The 22,122-nt window shown below is 44.4% G+C and overlaps 1 protein-coding gene across 2 annotated transcripts in view; it reads left to right on the top strand.

Annotated features, from left to right (window-relative positions):
* Positions 1–22,122, top strand: part of SDK1 (sidekick cell adhesion molecule 1) — a 489,999-nt gene that overhangs the window by 453,322 nt on the left and 14,555 nt on the right. The window contains exons 41-44 of one of the 2 annotated variants that reach the window (XM_075565975.1): positions 8,815–8,979; positions 11,685–11,822; positions 15,454–15,574; positions 20,656–20,785. In XM_075565975.1, the coding sequence (XP_075422090.1) occupies positions 8,815–8,979; positions 11,685–11,822; positions 15,454–15,574; positions 20,656–20,785 (554 nt within the window). The remainder of the gene's footprint in view (positions 1–8,814; positions 8,980–11,684; positions 11,823–15,453; positions 15,575–20,655; positions 20,786–22,122) is intronic. The other variant, XM_075565976.1, reaches the window with a different exon arrangement.

The raw sequence follows: 22,122 nt of genomic DNA, 5'->3' as shown, positions 1-22,122 counted from the left end.
GGTGGTGTTAGATGGAGGTGTGCTTACAGTGTAAATACTGGAGGTGGTGTTAGATGGAGACGTGCTTACAGTGTAAATACTGGAGGTGGTGTTAGTTGGAGGCATGCTTACAGTGTAAATACTGGAGATGGTGATAGATGGAGGTGTGCTTACAGTGTAAATGAGGGAGGTGGTGTTAGATGGAGGTGTGCTTACAGTGTAAATACTGGAGGTGGTGTTAGTTGGCGGCGTGCTTATAGTGTAAATACTGGAGGTGGTGTTAGATGGAGGTGTGCTTACAGTGTAAATACTGGAGGTGGTGTTAGATGGAGATGTGCTTACAGTGTAAATACTGGAGGTGGTGTTAGATGGAGGTGTGCTTACAGTGTAAATACTGGAGGTGATGTTAGATGGAGGTGTGCTTACAGTGTAAATACTGGAGGTGTTGTTAGATGGAGGTGTGCTTACAGTGTAAATACTGGAGGTGGTGTTAGATGGAGGTGTGCTTACAGTGTAAATACTGGAGGTGGTGTTAGATGGAGGTGTGCTTACAGTGTAAATACTGGAGGTGGTGTTAGATAGAGGCGTGCTTACAGTGTAAATACTGGCGGTGGTGTTAGATGGAGGTGTGCTTACAGTGTAAATACTGGAGGTGGTGTTAGATGGAGACGTGCTTACAGTGTAAATACTGGAGGTGGTGTTAGTTGGAGGCATGCTTACAGTGTAAATACTGGAGATGGTGATAGATGGAGGTGTGCTTACAGTGTAAATGAGGGAGGTGGTGTTAGATGGAGGTGTGCTTACAGTGTAAATACTGGAGGTGGTGTTAGTTGGCGGCGTGCTTACAGTGTAAATACTGGAGGTGGTGTTAGATGGAGGTGTGCTTACAGTGTAAATACTGGAGGTGGTGTTAGATGGAGATGTGCTTACAGTGTAAATACTGGAGGTGGTGTTAGATGGAGGTGTGCTTACAGTGTAAATACTGGAGGTGATGTTAGATGGAGGTGTGCTTACAGTGTAAATACTGGAGGTGGTGTTAGATGGAGGTGTGCTTACAGTGTAAATACTGGAGGTGGTGTTAGATGGAGGTGTGCTTACAGTGTAAATACTGGAGGTGGTGTTAGATGGAGGTGTGCTTACAGTGTAAATACTGGAGGTGGTGTTAGATGGAGGCGTGCTTACAGTGTAAATGATGGAGGTGGTGATAGATGGAGGCATGCTTACAGTGTAAATGAGGGAGGTGGTGTTAGATGGAGGTGTGCTTACAGTGTGAATACTGGAGGTGGTGTTAGATAGAGGCGTGCTTACAGTGTAAATACTGGAGGTGGTGTTAGATAGAGGCGTGCTTACAGTGTAAATACTGGAGGTGGTGTTAGATGGAGGCGTGCTTACAGTGTTAATACTGGAGGTGGTGTTAGTTGGAGGCGTGCTTACAGTGTAAATACTGGAGGTGGTGTTAGATGGAGGTGTGCTTACAGTGTAAATACTGGAGGTGGTGTTAGATGGAGACGTGCTTACAGTGTAAATACTGGAGGTGGTGTTAGATGGAGGTGTGCTTACAGTGTAAATACTGGAGGTGGTGTTAGATGGAGACGTGCTTACAGTGTAAATACTGGAGGTGGTGTTAGATGGAGGTGTGCTTACAGTGTAAATACTGGAGGTGTTGTTAGATGGAGGTGTGCTTACAGTGTAAATACTGGAGGTGGTGTTAGATGGAGGTGTTCTTACAGTGTAAATACTGGAGGTGGTGTTAGTTGGTGGCGTGCTTACAGTGTAAATACTGGAGGTGTTGTTAGATGGAGGTGTGCTTACAGTGTAAATACTGGAGGTGGTGTTAGATGGAGGTGTTCTTACAGTGTAAATACTGGAGGTGGTGTTAGATGGAGGCGTGCTTACAGTGTAAATACTGGAGGTGGTGTTAGATGGAGGTGTTCTTACAGTGTAAATACTGGAGGTGGTGTTAGATGGAGGTGTGCTTACAGTGTAAATACTGGAGGTGGTGTTAGATGGAGGTGTGCTTACAGTGTAAATACTGGAGGTGGTGTTAGATGGAGGCGTGCTTACAGTGAAAATGATGGAGGTGGTGATAGATGGAGGCATGCTTACAGTGTAAATGATGGAGGTGGTGTTAGATGGAGGTGTGCTTACAGTGTAAATACTGGAGGTGGTGTTAGATGGAGGTGTGCTTACAGTGTAAATACTGGTGGTGGTGTTAGATGGAGCTGTGCTTACAGTGTAAATACTGGAGGTGGTGTTAGATGGAGACGTGCTTACAGTGTAAATACTGGAGGTGGTGTTAGATGGAGGTGTGCTTACAGTGTAAATACTGGAGGTGGTGTTAGATGGAGGTGTGCTTACAGTGTAAATACTGGAGGTGGTGTTAGATGGAGGTGTGCTTACAGTGAAAATGATGGAGGTGGTGATAGATGGAGGCATGCTTACAGTGTAAATGATGGAGGTGGTGTTAGATGGAGGTGTGCTTACAGTGTAAATACTGGAGGTGGTTTTAGATGGAGGTAAAATGATGGAGGTGGTGATAGATGGAGGCATGCTTACAGTGTAAATGATGGAGGTGGTGTTAGATGGAGGTGTGCTTACAGTGTAAATACTGGAGGTGGTGTTAGATAGAGGCGTGCTTACAGTGTAAATACTGGAGGTGGTGTTAGTTGGAGGCGTGCTTACAGTGTAAATACTGGAGGTGGTGTTAGATGGAGGTGTGCTTACAGTGTAAATACTGGAGGTGGTGTTAGATGGAGGTGTGCTTACAGTGTAAATACTGGAGGTGGTGTTAGATGGAGGTGTGCTTACAGTGTAAATACTGGAGGTGGTGTTAGATGGAGGTGTGCTTACAGTGTAAATACTGGAGGTGGTGTTAGTTGGAGGCGTGCTTACAGTGTAAATAATGGAGGTGGTGTAGGATGGAGGTGTGCTTACAGTGTAAATACTGGAGGTGGTGTTAGATGGAGGTGTGCTTACAGTGTAAATACTGGAGGTGGTGTTAGATGGAGGTGTGCATACAGTGTAAATACTGGAGGTGGTGTTAGATGGAGGTGTGCTTACAGTGTAAATACTGGAGGTGGTGTTAGATGGAGACATGCTTACAGTGTAAATACTGGAGGTGGTGTTAGATAGAGGCGTGCTTACAGTGTAAATACTGGAGGTGGTGTTAGATGGAGGCGTGCTTACAGTGTAAATACTGGAGGTGGTGTTAGATGGAGGTGTGCTTACAGTGTAAATACTGGAGGTGATGTTAGATGGAGGTGTGCTTACAGTGTAAATACTGGAGGTGGTGTTAGATGGAGGTGTGCTTACAGTGTAAATACTGGAGGTGGTGTTAGATGGAGGTGTGCTTACAGTGTAAATACTGGAGGTGGTGTTAGATGGAGGTGTGCTTACAGTGTAAATAGTGGAGGTGGTGTTAGATGGAGGTGTGCTTACAGTGTAAATACTGGAGGTGGTGTTAGATGGAGGTGTGCTTACAGTGTAAATACTGGAGGTGGTGTTAGATGGAGGCGTGCTTACAGTGTAAATACTGGAGGTGGTGTTAGATGGAGGCGTGCTTACAGTGTAAATACTGGAGGTGGTGTTAGATGGAGGCGTGCTTACAGTTTCACACAGCTCAAATATACGCAGCCACTAATCTGCACAACATTTTCTACCCACATCCATGTGGGTTTACACAACAAGCATGCCACATTTGCTGCACATTGGTTGACTCTTTGCAGAATAATTATTTGATACGTCCACTATAGTGTATTGTCATTTTCTATCATACTTTGTATGATGAGTGCACAGTCTTTTACTGTTGACCCAAGTCTTGTTTGAGTGCAGTGATTTGCTTCTTTACAATTATAAGTCGCTGCCTCATCTTCTTTACATTTTTGTTATCTTCTTCCCCATATCACAGTTACATTCCCTCTTACATCCTCAATTATATGCTTGCGGATTTACTTTCACAGCTCTGTATATTCAATGTTCGTTCTTGTATCTTGGAATCGCTTCATTTCTTGTTCTTTTCTCAATAACTGCTTTGTCTCATCTTTTGTATTCTTATCCTATTTTATGTAAGGGATTTCTGCCGTTTTCTCTACGCTTGCAGATATTATTTTTTATACACTTTTCATAACTCTTTGTCAAAGTGTCCCGAGCAAGCGGAGGTTTTTCAGCGCTAGTTGGAATTCTCTGCTGTTCATGATGTTTATTGTTTTTTTGTCTTTTCAATCAGATTCCTTCTTTTTATCTTGGCATTAAGATGCAATTTGCAACAAAGCTATCATTGATCACTTCTTGTGTCAAAACAGTTAAGGACTGTGCAGTCCTTAATCACATATTTTTTGTTAGGATATAGTCAATTTCATTCTTTACTCCATTGGGTCCATTCCATATCGATTTTCTATTTGTATTCTTCTTAAGGAATGAATTCATGATGTGGACGTTTTCACATTCTGCAAATTCTTCCAGTCTGTCTCCACATTCATTCTTGTTGTCGTAACCATAATAACCAATGAAACGTTGTCTTTCTGCTTGCCACCAAACTATGCATTGAAATCTGCCATAATAATCTTGAGATGGCAATTTCCTTTATTGTCAAGTTTATTGCTTACGTGGTAGAAGTCTTCCACTTCATTGGGTGTGTGACTTCATGTTGGGGCATACACTTGGATAATTTGAAGCTTGTATCTGTTTGTCAACTGAATAATGACTCGGACTGCTCTTTCTGATGAACTTTCATACTCCAGTATGTTATTTTTACATTTCTTGTTAACGATGAAGCCTGCTCCATTGATTCTTCCATCTTTTTGTACCTCTGTAATATAGTGGGTATTGGCTTTTGAGCTCAATGAGGCCTTCATCTTTTCTTGTTAATTAATTAAGGCCAACAATATTCCATTGTTAATCTATTTAAACTAGACTTCCAGTTCATGCATTGCTGCTTCATTAGAGGTAGTCCGGGAATTGTGATAGGGGGCCTGCTATTGAGACTTACCTTGACGTTGGTTAGCAGGCTTGGCATTATTTGATCAAAGGATGTAACCAAAAGTCTCCTTTGTCTTACAGATTTAGTTTTCACTATGTATATTTATTTCCCAATGGGAGAAGCGCAGGGATTCACTTTCTGTTTTTTCACATATATATATATGGATAGAATGGCAATATAACCATATAAATGCATAGTTATTCTATGTGTAACTCTCCCCCCCCCCCCCCGTAAAGGGTTACTAGTATGGTTAGCATCTAGCGGGCCTCACCCTGTGTAGTCATGGGATCATAACATAGTAGAGAGTATATACAGGGAGAGGAAAATTTGAGAAGGTTAGGTTCCAGGAGGACAAGAGTAGGGGAGAGTGGATAAGTAATGTTTTTAAAGTAATAGCACAGGCTAGGCCCCCCTATTTATTATGTTGCAAATAGGGATTGTGACCTTTAAGTCAGGATCCCAAAAGAAGATTAATGGTGTCCAATATAAGCTTTGAAGTATTCAAACGGCTTGCCACAGAGGGCCCAGTAACGAAGACTCCTGGATGCTGGCGGATCAGCTCTTACCGCGGCTCTGCATTAACAGTCCTCTCTGGCGGCAGGGAAGTGGCAGTTCCTGCACCCACCAAAAGGTATTGGGGTCACTTATACAGGACCTGCTAAGAGTCCCAATGGGACTAGCATTACTGGGGTAATACAGAGGGATATCCCGAACAGAAGAACGAAGGGGGCTCAGGTCTCAGAACAGTTAAGCCAGCGGTGCGCAAACTGGGGGGCGCAGGGTTTACGAAGGCCCCCGCGCGCTTCCCGAAGGTACTTAAATGAAGTGCCGGGGAAGCAGCGAACGCCTCTGTAAACCTTACTTACCACGGTTCAGCGGCATCTGGAGACGCGTCGCCATGGCAACATGGGGTCATGTCACGTTGCATTGCTATGGCAATGTGACGTCATGACGCCCAGACGCCGGGAACCACGGTAAGGAGGGGGGTGGGGCGCGCGTGTGGAGAGCAGGACAGCCGGCAGGGGGGCACAGGGGAAAAAGATTGCGCTCCCCTGATTTAAGCAACTAAGAGATATACCTCTCTCTGAGTGTTGAGGGGGCATTCATGGAAGCGCATACAGCATCGATAACCATAAAGGAATAAAGAGATATTACAATGTTGTATAAAGTGTGGTGTGCGGTCTGGGGACCTGAATAAATGACTGTTGTATGACAAAAGTTCCTGGTGCTCATTATTCTACAACCTTTCTATCTCATCACCAAGCTGCCTGAATCCAGCCCATGAGTCACGGTAACCCATGAGGACTAGCCATATATATCACACCGGTGTAATCTCCCTAGAAGCCGGGAGGGAGGTTACACATGGTTGTGTATAGTGTTTTTGTGTTTGTGTGACTGAGTATGGTTCTATCTTGACGTGTGTGTCCATTGCTATTATGTATTCACGTGGGTGGTGTATAAATTATATCGATTTTTCAGTATGCACAAAAAAGTTTGATTTGAGAGAAAACAGCCGAGCGATTGAAGAAGACCAAACAAATGGTACTTGAAAATGTTATTTTTGTTCTGCATATTGATATGAGGATGAATTAGGAGATGCAGTGCATAGCGAAGAGAATAGGCTAATATGAATGTTTTCATTTGAAATGTTTAACCGTGTGCGCAGTGATGTCACAGCTGTCTCTAACATGTCTCTTATATTTAAAAAAACTGTACAATTGGAATATTTTACATAGTTTTTCCATTGTTATTACATTCAATGTGGGTTTGCCATCAGGGAAGTAGGGATGATGTATGCACACTATGTAAGAGGTTATTAGGTGGGGCACTTAGCTGCTAGTGCGTAGCGTTCAGGGATCACTTGGACAAGAAAGCATTTTGCTTACGTCCGTCTGCTGGCTTCTTCTTCCAACATTGCCATCAAGGATGTCTTGCAGTGATGTTAAGCATGATGTCATACAGAGCAAAAGTGGGGGTGGGGTTATATGGCTCCTGGGCTGGGTCCCACAACTGAATTTCCTCTTTTAATCATTTGATTTCTCACCCATAACGTTCCCTTTAACAATGTTTTTTTTTAAATATATTCGATTATTTTTTTTAATCTAATTCCTCCTTTATTTAGAGTATGCTAATTATTGACCTTACCTTCAACTGTTCTGTGAGGCGTTCAATTTGGTGCAATTAGCAAAGGTTAGCGCTGTCTCTGACTGATCGTCAGGCGATATACCACACCAAATTATCTCAAGAATAAAATCTCTTTAGATCACAGATATAACTCTTTGCTTTTAAGCTCCAAAGATTTTCCATGAAATGAACTGAAAATGAAATTACTTCCTAGAGCAGGCTTTTCACATAGCACTACTTACAGATACCTGTACAATGAATGCCAGTCATACATATTGGAAACATTGTATGTTAAAGTTAGTAAACATAAGATTTAACTGGGGTGTTTTTGAAATGTTGGGGTGTAAACTGAATAAAATAATATTGTCCTTTCGTGCAGATTAAACATGCTCATTATTAGAATACTAAATCAATATTGCTATATCACTAAATCACCAGGTTAATGTATTGCTAGATCAATATTTCAGATCAATTCCGTTTTAGAGGGTGCGGGGAGGATTATTTACGAGAGTTATGCACTGGATGAAATATTCCTGATTTTAGCTCATTGGAATCGGGCTGCTCTGATACAAAAGCAGTAACATGTAACAAGGTTAAAGATGCATTTAATTCTGGGCTATTTCTGACACATTTTCTAGAGCTCAACAAGACTTTGCTTATAGCGATGATTAAACTATTAGGCCTCGGGCATGGTCAGCGCTTACGCACTGACCTATGCTGAGGCGCGCTGGTGCTTACCAGTGAGCCCCTACAGCCGCAATGAGAGCGGCTTTAGTAGGGGCTCGCCTACGCTTCCGCAAGCGTAGGTCTTATACAAAATTTAGATTTGGTGCTCGCCGGAGCGCAGGGCCGGTCACGTGAGCGGTTCGCCCAATGAGGGCGAACCAGCTCCGTGACGTCACTGGCCTGCCCCCGGACGGCGCGCGGACCAAGGCTAGGGAAAGCACCCGCTTTCCCTCAGCCTCCGCGCGGCTCAGCAAGCGAGAAGGCACCCTGGGCGCAGCCTTAGGAATGCAGCTACAATACTATATGGCAGGTGGATACGTGATTTTGTCTATCATATATCCACATTTAAATGGTAAATAATTCTATATTTTGGTTTAGGTGAAAGCTTTGGTTTGCTCTGAACCTTTCACCCCTAAAAGAAAGCAATGAGTAAGTTACATTCAGTTGGGGGGAACACATTGTTACCTGTGTTTTGCCCTCAGACTGAATTATGTTTTACATGATGTAATTAAGATAATATATAAAATCCAGGGGTAAGTTCTGCCATGTATTCACTCACTGGGGAAAAAACAATGATAAGGGCTCGTGTACATGGGCCAGCATTTTTTTTTAAAGAATGTAAGTGCTTTACTGCTGTCCAGTTGCATGTTATATGGTTTTCCCAGAACACATCATATGCCATATGATGAATGTAATAGAAACTGTTAGCCTTCAATCACAGGAATACCCTTTGTAAGGAGTGGACAACTCCAGTCTTCAAGGGCCACCAAAAGGTCAGGTTTTAAAGATATCCCTGCTTCAGCACAGATGGCTCAATCAGTAGCTCAGTCAATGACTGTGCTGAAGCAGGGATATCCTTTAAACCTGACCTGTTGGTGGCCCTTGAGGTGTGGAGTTTGCCACTTCTGCTCTATGGGGTGTATATAAAACAAGATACTGGTAGGGTGCTTTTAACAATACAGTTTGACATCCCATTCAGTTCAGTTATTCTCTGCTCTCCTCCTCAGATGAAGGTCTGTGGGACATATTTGTGAGGGACATCCCCCGAGGGGCCACGTCCTGCACCGTCAGTCTGGACCAGCTCAGGCTGGGGGTGAACTACGAGTTCCGCGTGGTGGCAATAAATGCGCTGGGATATGGAGAGCCGAGTGTCGCCTCCGCTTCTGTGTCAGGTGAGAAGGGTATGGGTTCCTCCGCTTCTGTGTCAGGTGAGAAGGGTATGGGTTCCTCCGCTTCTGTGTCAGGTGAGAAGGGTATGGGTTCCTCTGCTTCTGTGTCAGGTGAGAAGGGTATGGGTTCCTCCGCTTCTGTGTCAGGTGAGAAGGGTATGGGTTCCTCCGCTTCTGTGTCAGGTGAGAAGGGTATGGGTTCCTCCGCTTCTGTGTCAGGTGAGAAGGGTATGGGTTCCTCCACTTCTGTGTCAGGTGAGAAGGGTATGGGTTCCTCCGCTTCTGTGTCAGGTGAGAAGGGTATGGGTTCCTCCGCTTCTGTGTCAGGTGAGAAGGGTATGGGTTCCTCCGCTTCTGTGTCAGGTGAGAAGGGTATGGGTTCCTCCGCTTCTGTGTCAGGTGAGAAGGGTATGGGTTCCTCCGCTTCTGTGTCAGGTGAGAAGGGTATGGGTTCCTCCTCTTATGATGTCTGGGTTAAGACTGCACCTAGAGGAAGTTGTATTACAATGTAACAGTCATTAAACTGAACATACCTAAAGATCCATGTAAAGTATAGCCCTCATAATAAAAAATAATAACTTTATTTGTTATAGCGCGTTTCTCCCAATGGGACTGAAAGCGCGTCACACTTACAGTATAGCGCGCGGTACGCAGCACATAGGATTGTTACAGACACAGTCCCTGCCCAGGTGAGCTTACATGCTATGATTTTGGTGCCTGAGGCACAGGGAGATAAAGTGGCTTGCACAAGGTCACAAGTAGCCGACAGTGGGATTTGAACAGGTTCCCCTCATTCAAACTCGGTGTCATTGCTTACAGAGTCAGTGTCTTTACTCACCGAGTCGCTCCTCTCCACTTGAGAGAGATGGTTAGATACTCCAGAAATGGAAATCGGCCGCTCCCCCATCTCTCTCCCACATTAAAAACAAAATGTGGGATATTGCATCAATGGAAAAAATAACAGCCTACGGAAATGGCTCGCCGTCCAAATATGAGAACGTCTGGAGGCCTTGGTTTCAATACTCTGCTTCCTCCCAGATAACAAATGTATCTATTATGTTGTGAATAGCCACAGTACTCGGTGACCAATAATTAACAATCGTACAGTACAATTCCGATAGTCCGGCACCTTTGAGGCTTGAGTGGATTGTTGGATATTCCGTACTGGATTGGATGTCACTCCTACCAATACCCCAAGACACTTTAACTTCACCTTTTTACATGGTATAAGGTAGTATTATATTTATACGTACAATAACTGAAGCTGTCTTCATAATCATACACAGTAATTTTGTAAATAAACTACTGTAGTACAGTACTAATAAAGCAATACCTTCAACTACAGCTGTCAGCAGTGGCAGACTTCCCATTAGGCCCTGGCCTGGGGCAGCAAAAATGTCCGCCCTCATATACTTTTGCTGCGCTCTCGGGCCTATCGGGCCTGATGGGAAGCCACTTAGCTGTCGCTGCCGGATCCTTACCTGCCGCCCTCCTTCTCTTTCTGAACCGTAGCGTCAAATGACTCTAGTGACGTCACCCGGCGTCTTGTTGCCATGGCAAAGCGACATCACAGCGTCAAATGACGTCGCGTTCCCATGGCAACGAGACGCCGTGCGACGTCGCGTTGGTGATGTCCGCGGCATTATTTAACGCTGTGGTGGAGAAGGAGGGCAGCAGGTAAGGAGGCGTTCACAACAGCTAAGTGCCTAAGGGCGGCGGAACCCGTCAGGAGTTCCGAACTATAAGATAGCGGACTACCGGAATTGTACTGTATACAGTATGTATAATATGTGAACAAGGCTGATGTATGATCTGAATCTGTACTTCCTCCTCCCGTGTGTTCCCTCTCACCCACTGTCTGTCTTCCCTTTCCGATTTCTTTGACTCCCTCCAAAATATGCCTGGTTATCTATACTGTATGTTAATATGTGAGAGGTGTTGAACTGTTGTAACTGTTCATTGCTGTCCATGCTTGATGACCAATACATAAAATACAGGTAACAGTCACATCGTTTTTTCTTATTAAACAACCGAGACCTGGATGAAGCCGGAAGCCTGGCACATAGTCTCTGTAAGGCTGTGTACTTACCCACTTATTTTATAGTGACCATCTGCTGCTACATTTATGCACAGAGCTAGAAGTGCATTTTTCTCTCATTTACTCCTGTTTCATGATTCCAGATGTATAATTTATATCCGCTCTTCAGTGTGATCCCATATGTGACAGCATGTTCAGAAGTGTAATTAAAACACGCTATCCAAATATCATAATTCACTTGTATGTGCCTCACTGCGCAGGGTCACTACTGTTCTGCATGCCAGCGTCCCAAAGTTAAATCAGGTCACTGGGGCAAATGTATTATTTTCTCCAGCCAATTAGCAGCAGATATGAGCTTTGCCTCCGGCACGAAATGAACAACCTCTCCATAACTAATGCGGAAACAGTGCTGAGAATCGTGTTAATAAACCGAGTCAGAGTTTGGCTTCTGTTTGTTTGCAATCTATTAGGGTTACTTCATTAGTAAAATCTGGTCCACTAATGAATCAGATGATTGCATCATCTGTGCCAGCTCATTAGTGCTATAATCACTAATTAAACCAAAGCACAACATTTCTGTTATCAAGGTGAGCTGTTGTCTTTATTACAAATCCTGCATGTGGAATCACAGAATTAAAACCCCTCCAATATCCTGTTGCTCTTCTCACAGCCCAGCTGGAAACTCCATTCTACGAGGAGTGGTGGTTCCTCGTGGTGATCGCTCTCTGCAGTCTCATCCTCATTATTCTCGTGGTCTTCGCTCTGGTCCTACTTGGTCACAACAATAGATACAGGAGCTGCAGCACAGGTAAGTTCCAGGGGGGCCATAGTCTCATCTCATACAGTAGGTGCCTTCAAGTACAACTCTCCGCCCAAAGACCATAAGGCTGCATCCCCGCTGACAGCGCCCAGGCTTGAGAGCGGTGACGTCACCAACTCTCTAAGCATGAGCGCCGGGTGTCCTGTCTATTTTGCAAGAGCGCGCGTGGGGGGCATGTTGAGCGCGCTTCAAACTCACTTTTTTTTTTGTCTCCTCAAGCGCCAAGCTTGGGAGAGCGTGCGTGCCCGCGCGCCACGTGAGCAGGGACGTCAACATAAAGAGTACAAGAAGTAAAAGCGGCAAGCGCACAGGCCGCTCAGCGCCAGCGGGGACGCAGGCTAAGGAAATGACACGTGTGGATGAGCGATAAACTGACTTTATTTGAAGACTTCGGTTTCTTCTCTTTTTGTCAGTGAAACAACTTAATGTCTTCATGTAGATGTGACTGATAGAGATACTGCACCGACACACTTTATTCGAGCAAATACCCGGTATGTACCTGGCAGATACCTGGAATGCGCCGCTCCTCACCTCTGACATGCCCCGTTGTGTTTGCCTTCCCAGCCTGGGTTCATGCCTGGCTGATGGGCGGCTGATCTGTTAAATGATAATGATTAGGATTTAATAGGCTGCAATGCTTCGCGTGTCTACCAGATGGCATAAATTCATGAATTGTAATGCAGTATATATATATATACTGTGCAGTATTGCAGCCAGCGGGAATAAAATGCTTCAATCCCTGCTTGGAAAATACCTCAATGCACTCGGGCAGAAAACAGTCACAAACCTCAATACACCCGGGTATACCCGAATTCGTGGGACTAGCCGAGCTCGAATAAAGTGTGTCGCCAGTGTACAGTGGGGGGTCTTTAAATTAGGATAGTCTTGTTGACGAATTGGCGATAGATCCATGCAATATACTCTTCAGCAAGTCACATTGTTATATATCGGATGGGAAACTCAATATTTTATATATATATATATATATATATATATATATATATATACATACACACACACACACACACACACACACACACACACACACACACACACACACACACACACACACACTTATATAATTATTTTTATTCAATGTAAGCATACATCACAGTAAAGTCAAGTTCAGTATAGCAATTTGATGTTTATTTTTGTTTAAGAAAAAACAAAAGCTAATTCATGAACATAGGAAAACCGTACAGCGTTATAAAGCCAATAACAGGGAGAAGAAGAAATTATTAAAGAGGAAATTTACTGTACAGTGAAAAACAAAAAACCTACAATCCAGGACCTGTAATATCTAGTAATATGAATGGTCATATTAGGGAAATACACATACTGTATGGTGCAGAAGGCGGAGGGAAATGCAGAGGAAGTGTAAAGGGTCTAAGAGTTGGTTTTGGTTAACCCTTGTGAGCCAAGGTGTCCCATGTTTTATGAAATGTCCCCATTATGTCATTGAGATACACGGTCACTTTTTCATATATACCACCTCCCAGAGATTATTCTTTATTTAGTTCGACGTAGGGGTGTCCGGGATTTCTACGCTTGCTATGGTGCATCTCACAGCGACCAAGATAGGCAAACTACATTTCCTGGTGTGTCTAAATCAGCGACAGGTCTACCCAGCCGTATTAACCATGTGGTTCTGCGCTAACTTTACTCAAGTGGGGTGAATAAGTCATCTTCAAAACTAAGCAACACGTCTGGGTTAATTTGGGGCAGATCCACCATATATGAGATATAGAAGCCACCGGACTCCATCCTCTCCAACAAAAGGGAGACTACGTAGGATATCTTTTATGGCATTTGGTAGGTACCAACGATACAGGATTTTGTAGGCATTTGTTTTCATCATTGTGCACATTGAGGAACCCATTCTTTGTAGTTATCTTTGACCTCTATATTTTGTGGGACTAATAGTCGACATATACTAGGCGTGACATTGTGTGAGTCTTCTTTTAAGAGGTTAGAGAGCCTAAATATACCCTCCTTTTCCCCTAACCTAAGTTCCCCTTTTGCATGCCTGGGGGAAAGTACAGGTTATTCAAATAATGGCGTTGGTGGCGAAGAATATGCTGATCTGCTTATTACCCATATTTGGCACATTTATTTATATTTATAAAATATTTTACCAGGAAAAATACAATGAGAGCGCTCGTTTTCAACTATGTCCATGTGAGCCCTAGTGGAGTGTTGTATAGTTTCAACGGGTATAGACTTCTTGGCGATCCAAAGAATATCTTGTATTCTAGAGGCTCTGCATAGTGAGGCTGAGACTCTAATTATTAATACATGAAAGTGGCCATGGCTAACAAACAAGATCTTGCACTCGGGTATGACTGAGGTTCAGGGCTGCAATCTTATTTTTACCGCTGCATTAAATCGCGTGGAGACGTACAGAATACTTTTATGGATAGCTTTGGATCTAGAGCTCCAGTCCTGTGCATTGGTAGGATTAAGGGTCTTGGAAATATTACAACTTGCCAACATGAACGTTTAAAGAGCATGTCTGCTTATCAGAGATCAACACGAGTCTGTGTGTCCATGTGAAGGTTTTATGTGTTCCCAGCGTTCGGGTGCCAGCCTTGCTATTTGAATGAGACAAGCTGTTCCCAGATTAAATGTTTAAATATTTTTCATCTAAATACAGAAAAACAGTAGGCACATTTTTACGGCCGCTTTTGCCTTCAGGCTGCATTCTAAGTACTCTTCTGATACCGCGCGCGCATCGACCGTGCGCTGCCGAGCTGAATCAACCCATCCAGAGGCAACAGGGCACAAACAGTTGAACTTCTCTTGTAATATTCACTCCATCATCTGCCCAAAGCAAAGTGCTGAGAGGGAGCATTATCCCGAGTGTTATAAAGTAATCATTAAATATCATCCCCACTAGCCTTAAAAATCACAACACAAACCTGTGCATGCACACACAGGCATATACACAGAGGTGCATGTATACACACACACATCTGTACACACAGGGACAAGTACACACATGCAAGTATACACACACACACACACACGTACATGTACACACACACACACACACACATACACAGTGTTTTTAGAAATCCTCTTGTTTTATAGAATTAAGCTATAAACTGCGTATTGATGTCCTGCTTAATATACAGGTCACGTCTATTATTTTTCTTATAGACTGCAGGTTATTTATGAGCACGGTCAATGAGAATTCATTTACGTTTACACTATTCTGTTGTGTTTGTGTTTAGTCCAGTTACTGGACTAATGCCAAATAATACGTTACAATAAGAAGCAGACACATCCCTTTTGTGTAAGTGGTTTGTTATTATGTGTAGTTCAGGGGGTGTAGTTCTGTTTAGACTTACGCATCCCTCTAACAATCCAAGGTCCGCCCCCCTTCCCCCCAGTGCTGAGAGGGTTAACATTACTATTACTCCAAAATGGAAAACTACTGAATTTTCTTACTAGTAAATAATGATATATGTGAAAAATAGGAAAGGAAAAGGGAGAAAATACATGCAACTGCACATAGTGATGCGCGAATAAGACCCGCTGTTAGAGGGCCAGCTTTGTTGAACGAGTACCCAGTGAATGCTGATGAACTGTGTGTGATTCTCATCTCATTGATAACCAGGTAAAAACATCTCCAATGCAGAGGAGTCTGGGACACTGGATAATGGAGGATTCACCGCTCTGGAGCTCAACAGTCGGCATCTCAACGTGAAAAACACATTCTCCAAGAAGAATGGAACAAGGTATGACATTATTCTAACACGGGGATACCTGAGGAGTCCAAACAATTACTAGCCACATTCTCTGTGCGTTCGCCCCCACCGAGGGTAATCATATATTATATCGCACTCCTCCTGACCTTCAGAAAGAGAAACAATGAAGCAAGCACTTAGTTGTCGTCCTCCAAAAGCATGAGGTCTCTCGCAGGGTACACTCCAGGCAACTCTGCAGTAGAGATGTGGCAACTTTTCCAATATGGGTAAAGTGACCCTTCTTGGGAACGTCAAACTCTGCAAGTGACAGTGCTGCAGGGACACTCAGCACGGACGCTTCTCCGTGAAGGTAAGTCTCTAACCTTAGCCCTTACCCTAAAATTCCCCTACCTTACCCTAAAAACCTTAACCCCTTACCCTAAGCCCTTACCCTAAAATCCCCTACCTTACCCTAAACCCCAACCCTAAAAACATTAACCCCTTACCCTAACTGCTAAAACCCCTAAGGTTAACCCCCTACCCTAAAACTGACCTTGTCGTAGAAGCGGCCGGGGGCTGAGTGCCACCGCAGCTGCGGTGTAGGGTCCCTCCACGACCCAGCACGTCTTGCCGCCACTAAATGTCCCATTCCGCGCCGTGTGATACCCGCAGTGCCGCTGCAGGAAAAGTGCTTCCGAGGGGGCGACCAACAAGTAACAGCAGCGTTTATTAGGAACGCTTATAAACAGTAGGGTACAAAAGCGACCCTCGCCACTGGTTTTGACGTAGTAACACCATCGTCTTAGGGCTGCACGAAAACAGGCATGGCCTCGCGATTAAAAAGGCAACATGCAGGTCACAGGCGATATCAATTAATTAAACGCACTCGTAAAAAAAAAAAGCGCTCCAGTCATATTCCGGGTTAACCCCTTGTTTCCTTAGGGCACTGGAAAATTACTTCCACTAAATCTCAAGCTGCAGCAATTGTTTCGCAATGGCGCCTCCTCTCCTTTCTGTATAATGCTCATTAGTGCTACAAATTTATGCTGACAATTTCCAGCTTGAAAAATGTGTACTACCATGGGATTCACTTTCTCTTTACTTGTACCTGTGATTTTATTAACGGTGTTAATTGCCAATTTGTGCTCACTAATTCAGTCTTTTAAAGATCTGCCGGTACGACCTATATATATTGGACATGCCCGCATGTACACTACATGTGTACTAGGTAACTAGAGCAGTGTATGAATTGTGTAATTACATTTGATTAAAATCGTAGCCACATCTTCGCTAAGGGTATGCGTGTTCTCTAAATTCTTTGCTCTCCTCTATGTAATTCAGGGAGGTAATTGTACTATTGCAGATAACTTGCTCAAGGAGACATATGTAATTATTGTCTCTCCTTCCACATGCTGTATGATCGATGATCTTAACTTGCGTGTGGGGAATGTTAGTACAGGTAAATAAAGCTGCCATGTCTAATTCGTGTAACCCCTCTTTGGGATTACTAGGGCTTTAAGGGGTCCCACACAGAGTAAGGCCCCTTCCCCATCACATAGTGCTGAGCAGAATCATAGCCACACCCTCTTATGCCTAGTGATAGTGATGTCATTGCAGGATATAGAAGGAGGGGTAGAGGCCTCTAGAAGGTCAGGTCCCAGGAGGAGTTGAAGACGAGGGATCTCACTGTGAATAGTGTAAAGGTTTATAATGTAGATGTCTAGTATATGGTAAGGATCCCTTTTATTATATTATAGTTAAGTGCATTAGTTTAGTTATAGACAGTGCGCTGTTTAGATAGCGTCCCCAGTCATGACTCCACACTCTTGTGATTCACAGAGAAGCAGCCTATGCCCAGAGGGGGCTCCACAGACCACAGACATAGTTGGATCAGCCCCATCGAAGGGTCCATAGCTGACACACCCAGAAGGCTAAGAGGTGGCATTCAGTACCCGAGATGGGTATACTGACAACAGACAGAGAGTGTAGTACAAGGCCCGTCAGGGGCTCAATGGACCTGGAGCACTACTAACGCTACACAGCAGCGGGATCACTTAGGTAACAGGGATTAGTCAGGCCTCAGCACCTCCCTTGTGGATCAACATAGGGGAGCAGCTAGGGTAGAGCAGCGGTGCGTAAGGGGGCGTGAGATTTTTATTTTGGGGGGGGGGGGGGCACGGGCAGTTGCAGAGATCCTGCGCTCTCCTCCCAGGCATTTAAATTAAATGCCGGGGGACCGCGCAAGGCCTCTGCAACCTCTACTTACCAATGTTCAGGCGGCTCCAGGACATGTTACCATGACCGTGGGGTCATGTAACCTCGCGGTTGCCACGGTAACATGATGTCAAATGACGCCGCAGGTCACGTGACGCCACGGGTCACTTGACGCCGCGCGAGGTAAGAAGGGAGGGCGCACCAAGGAGGAGAGCAGGCACGGGGGGGGGGGGGAACGCAACAACAAAAAAAAGTTTGCGCACCCCTGGAGTAGAGGATACAGAACAGTGATGAGACCAGACACGAAGTGGTGTGTTCTGTATATACTGTATCAGACTTTATCACTGGTGATTATTCATACAAACAGCAGCTTTATTAAAGTTCCTGGCGCCCGTCATTGCATCACTAACGCCCAACCTGCACCCTGACAAGGTAATCAACACAGAGCAAAGCCGAGTTAAGAGACCTTTGATGTAAACTCGCTAGGAGCCAGGCAGGGAGGGGTTAAATGTGCAAAGATACGGGGGGAGGGGGGGAAATGGTTTTATTAAACAATTAATAGATTCCTCCAGTACTGACATGCTGTAAAATATATATACTGTAGGTTGTAACAGCAGATCTTTAAAAGACATAGTGAGCATAAATCGGCAATTAAAAACATTCATAAAATCAGAGGAAATGAAATGCCATGGTGGAACATTTTGTGCAAAGTAGAAATGACTCTCGACTCCTTGTCCGCTTTCATTTGTAGCACTAGGAGCGGATAATACAAAGAAGAAAAGGAAGCGACGTTAGGATTAGGGTTGCTACAATGTAATTGATATCACCTGTATGTTGGCTTTGTAATATATTGAAGTATCTGGTTGCATTTGCTGTCTTTATGTCAACAAACAATATCATGGTTACAAGGTATGCACCTATGGGAGGCGTTATAGTGAGGGACTATATGAGCCAGAGGAGGAGTTTTGGAGGAATTGTAGGGAGTGGTTATATGGGGAGGCGGGGGGTATGTATATCTTTCTTTATATAGTGCCAAAAGTGTTCTCAGCACTTTACAGAGACAATGCAGTACAGGGAATTATAATAATACAATAAGCGCAACAAAGTCAGACAATAGGAATGGAAATCCCTGCCCTGGAGAGCTTACAATCTAAGTGGTATGATGGGAGAGTTACAGAGACAGCAGGTGAGGGAATAAGTGCTGTAGCTGGCAGTGCTTGGCCACAATGGTTGTTAGGAGTGACTGTGGGTGTGTATATGGCTGGGTGCAGGATTGCCCCTGCAGGAGGGAGAGTAAATAGAGGATTTGTGGGGGTACTTTTTATTGAGTGGTGTATAAATAGTTGCAAAAGAGGTGTGTAAATAGTGGTGCAGTGTTTGGGCGCAAGCATTGGTGAAGGGAAGGAGAAATTAACAAATGTGGATAGGAGGAGGGGAGTGGGGAAGGTGGAGAGAACAGAAATGTTTACAAAGGAGTGAGGAAACCGTAAACAGAAAAGGCAATAGGGAGGGCATAATGAGATGCAGGGAGGGAGGGAGGAGGAGAGAGGTCCCAGGTATGGGAGATGAGAGCAGGTGTATTAGTCAGGCCTGGGAGGGTATAATGAGATGCAGGGAGAGAGGTAGGAGGAGAGAGGTTCCAGGTATGGGAGGAGATGAGGAGTAGGATGTGAGAGAGCAGGTGTATAAATCAGGCCTGGGAGGGTATAATGAGATGCAGGGAGAGAGGTCCCAGGTATTGGAGGAGATGAGAGCAGGTGTATTAATCAGGCCTGGCAGGGCAGTGTAGCACTGAAGATTAAGCAGCAGCTGAGATACTGAATCTATAGATGTGTCAAAATTGTCAGAGCGTTTAGAAAGCCAAGTTCTCACGGGTGCAGGGTTGTTGATGAAGTGCAGAGTCCTGTTCTTCTTGTATTCTTCGCCTCCACTTCAACTCCACAGACCGTTCATATGTGACACTTAAGATGTTACACAGCCATTATACATGTATTATATAGCGCTATTACAGTACATGGAGCAACAGGAGGAGTTATAGGGAGCGGTTATATGGGGTAATAGGAGGAGTTATAGTGAGCGGTTATATAGGGCAATAGGAGGAGTTATAGGGGGCAGATATGGGGTAATAGGAGGAGTTATAGGGAGCAGTTATATAGGGCAATAGGAGGAGTTATATGGAGCAATAGGAGGAATTATAGGGGGCAGATATGGGGTAATAGGAGGAGTTATCGGGGGAGTTATAGGGAGCGGTTATATGGAGCAGTAGGAGGAGTTATATGGAGTGGTTATATGGGGTAATAGGGAACAGTTATATGGAGCAATAGGAGGAGTTATAGGGAGCGGTTATATGGATCAATAGGAGGAGTTATAGGGAGCGGTTATATGGATCAATAGGAGGAGTTATAGGGAGAGGTTATATGGAGCGATAGGGGGAGTTCTTGAGAGTGATTAAATGGGAGCAATAGGAAGAGTTATATGGAGTTATATGGAGTAATAACGAGGAGTTTTAGGGAGCAGTAATATGAAGCAATCGGAGTAGTTCTAGGGAGCGGTTATATGGAGGAGTTATATGGAGTAGTGGGAGCGGATATATGAAGCAATAGGAATAGTTGTAGTGAGTGGTAACATGGAGCAATAAGCAGAGTAATAGGCTTATAGTAAGCAATAGGAAGTGGTATGGAGAAGTTATTAACTGCTGTATAAATTCCAATCTTCCAATCATTTGAATGATTTCCACATATTGTCCAAAAATAACAAAGAATGTAAGAAACAGGTGTTGTGTCACTGGACAGTTCAGGGTTAATAGGAGTGATACAGTTTAGGCTCCAGACTGCATGGAGCCCACCTTCCCTGTTCGGTTCAGCACAGAGCCCAGCACTTCCTGCAGATACTCACCCGTGCCATTATCTTGGTCGCAGGTCCCCCCCACGCCCCAGCCCCGGTGGTCTTCACTACTCTGATGAGGACATAAGCAACAAGTACAACGGAGCTGTGCTGAGTGAGAGTACCACCCTCCCTGAGAAACCGCTGGAGCTGTCCGAATCCGAAGTGAGTTCCCTCATCTACTCGCTGCCAAGAGCCCCACTTACTAACAAGCCCTGAGGCTGCACTGACACAAACATATCGCACAAAATGTGCGTCCACCCGCGTTACACGCGCAACTAAAGTGAGTGTGAGTTTGTAGGTGGTACATGACATGGCTGGTATGAAAGAAGGCAGCAGGACACTGGTCACCAGGTGTAGTGGGAAGAAAGAGACACACAGGCAACGTGTGTACTGAAAATAGCACAACTAGCTGAACCTCTACATCTAGCTGTACATAAAGATTATACGCGTAGTGACATCATTATCTGACGCAGATTTCATCTGTCACGGCTGTAAATTAATCAAAACTGAAAAGCAATAAGTGTGTAAAAATCTTAATATACAGCTCAACCCCCTTATAACTCTGTGCTTGGGGTCCAAAAAATCACATCGTGTTATAAGCGGATCGCGTTAGAAATAATGTACAATTGTATGCATTGTACAATAAAGTATTTAACACCAATAATCGTGTTGTAAAGTATTCATAAATACGAAAATTGGGAGCCCCGCTTTCATCGCGTTATAAGCGGATTTGCGTTGTAACAGATCTCGGTATAACGGGGTTGAGCTGTATATGTTAACTGCTGAAAGTACCCAGCGTTACTCAGGAATCTTGATGAGGTGCGGGCAAGCCATGTTCAATAAGATTCCATTCTCTATTGTGATGGGATCGTGTCATTTGTGATGTCATATGTGATGTCATTCTGTAACTCATCAGTTATGTTATTTGGGATGTCATATGTGATGACATCAGCAAAGCGTAGGAAGGGGGGGTGGGTGTGTATCTGTCTGTGTGTACGGTGTGCCTGTGTATAAGTGTATATATGTATGGTAATTAAAGAGTATGTGTGTTTGTCTATCACTCATAGCTCCAAGAGCATGAAGCCTCTCTCTCTCTCTCTCTCTCTCTCTCTCTCTCTCTCTCTCTCTCTCTCTCTCTCTCTCTCTCTCTCTCTCTCTCTCTCTCTCTCTCTCTCTCTCTCTCTCTCTCTCTCTCTCTCTCTCTCTCTCTCTCTCTCTCTCTCTCTCTCTCTCTCTCTCTCTCTCTCTCTCCTATATATTTGTGAAATCACTGTATGTCTGCGTCCCAAGGGTCAATCGCATTGGACCTTGGGCCTGTCACTCCTGCTCAGGCCATGCCCGCCCCCGCACACACCTCTCATTGGCCTACGTCCAACACCAATGCCACACTGTCCCACCCCTCACTGACTCTCATTGGCCTGCGTCCAATGCCCGCCCCCGCACACCTCTCATTGGCCTGCGTCCCACCCCTCACTGACTCTCATTGGCCTGCTTTTCAC

This window comes from Ascaphus truei, chromosome 11 (assembly GCF_040206685.1).
Source record: "Ascaphus truei isolate aAscTru1 chromosome 11, aAscTru1.hap1, whole genome shotgun sequence".
Taxonomy (NCBI): Eukaryota; Metazoa; Chordata; class Amphibia; order Anura; family Ascaphidae; genus Ascaphus; species Ascaphus truei.
The sequence above is the reverse complement of the archived record's forward strand: the minus strand, read 5'-3'. Positions and strand labels throughout refer to the sequence as shown.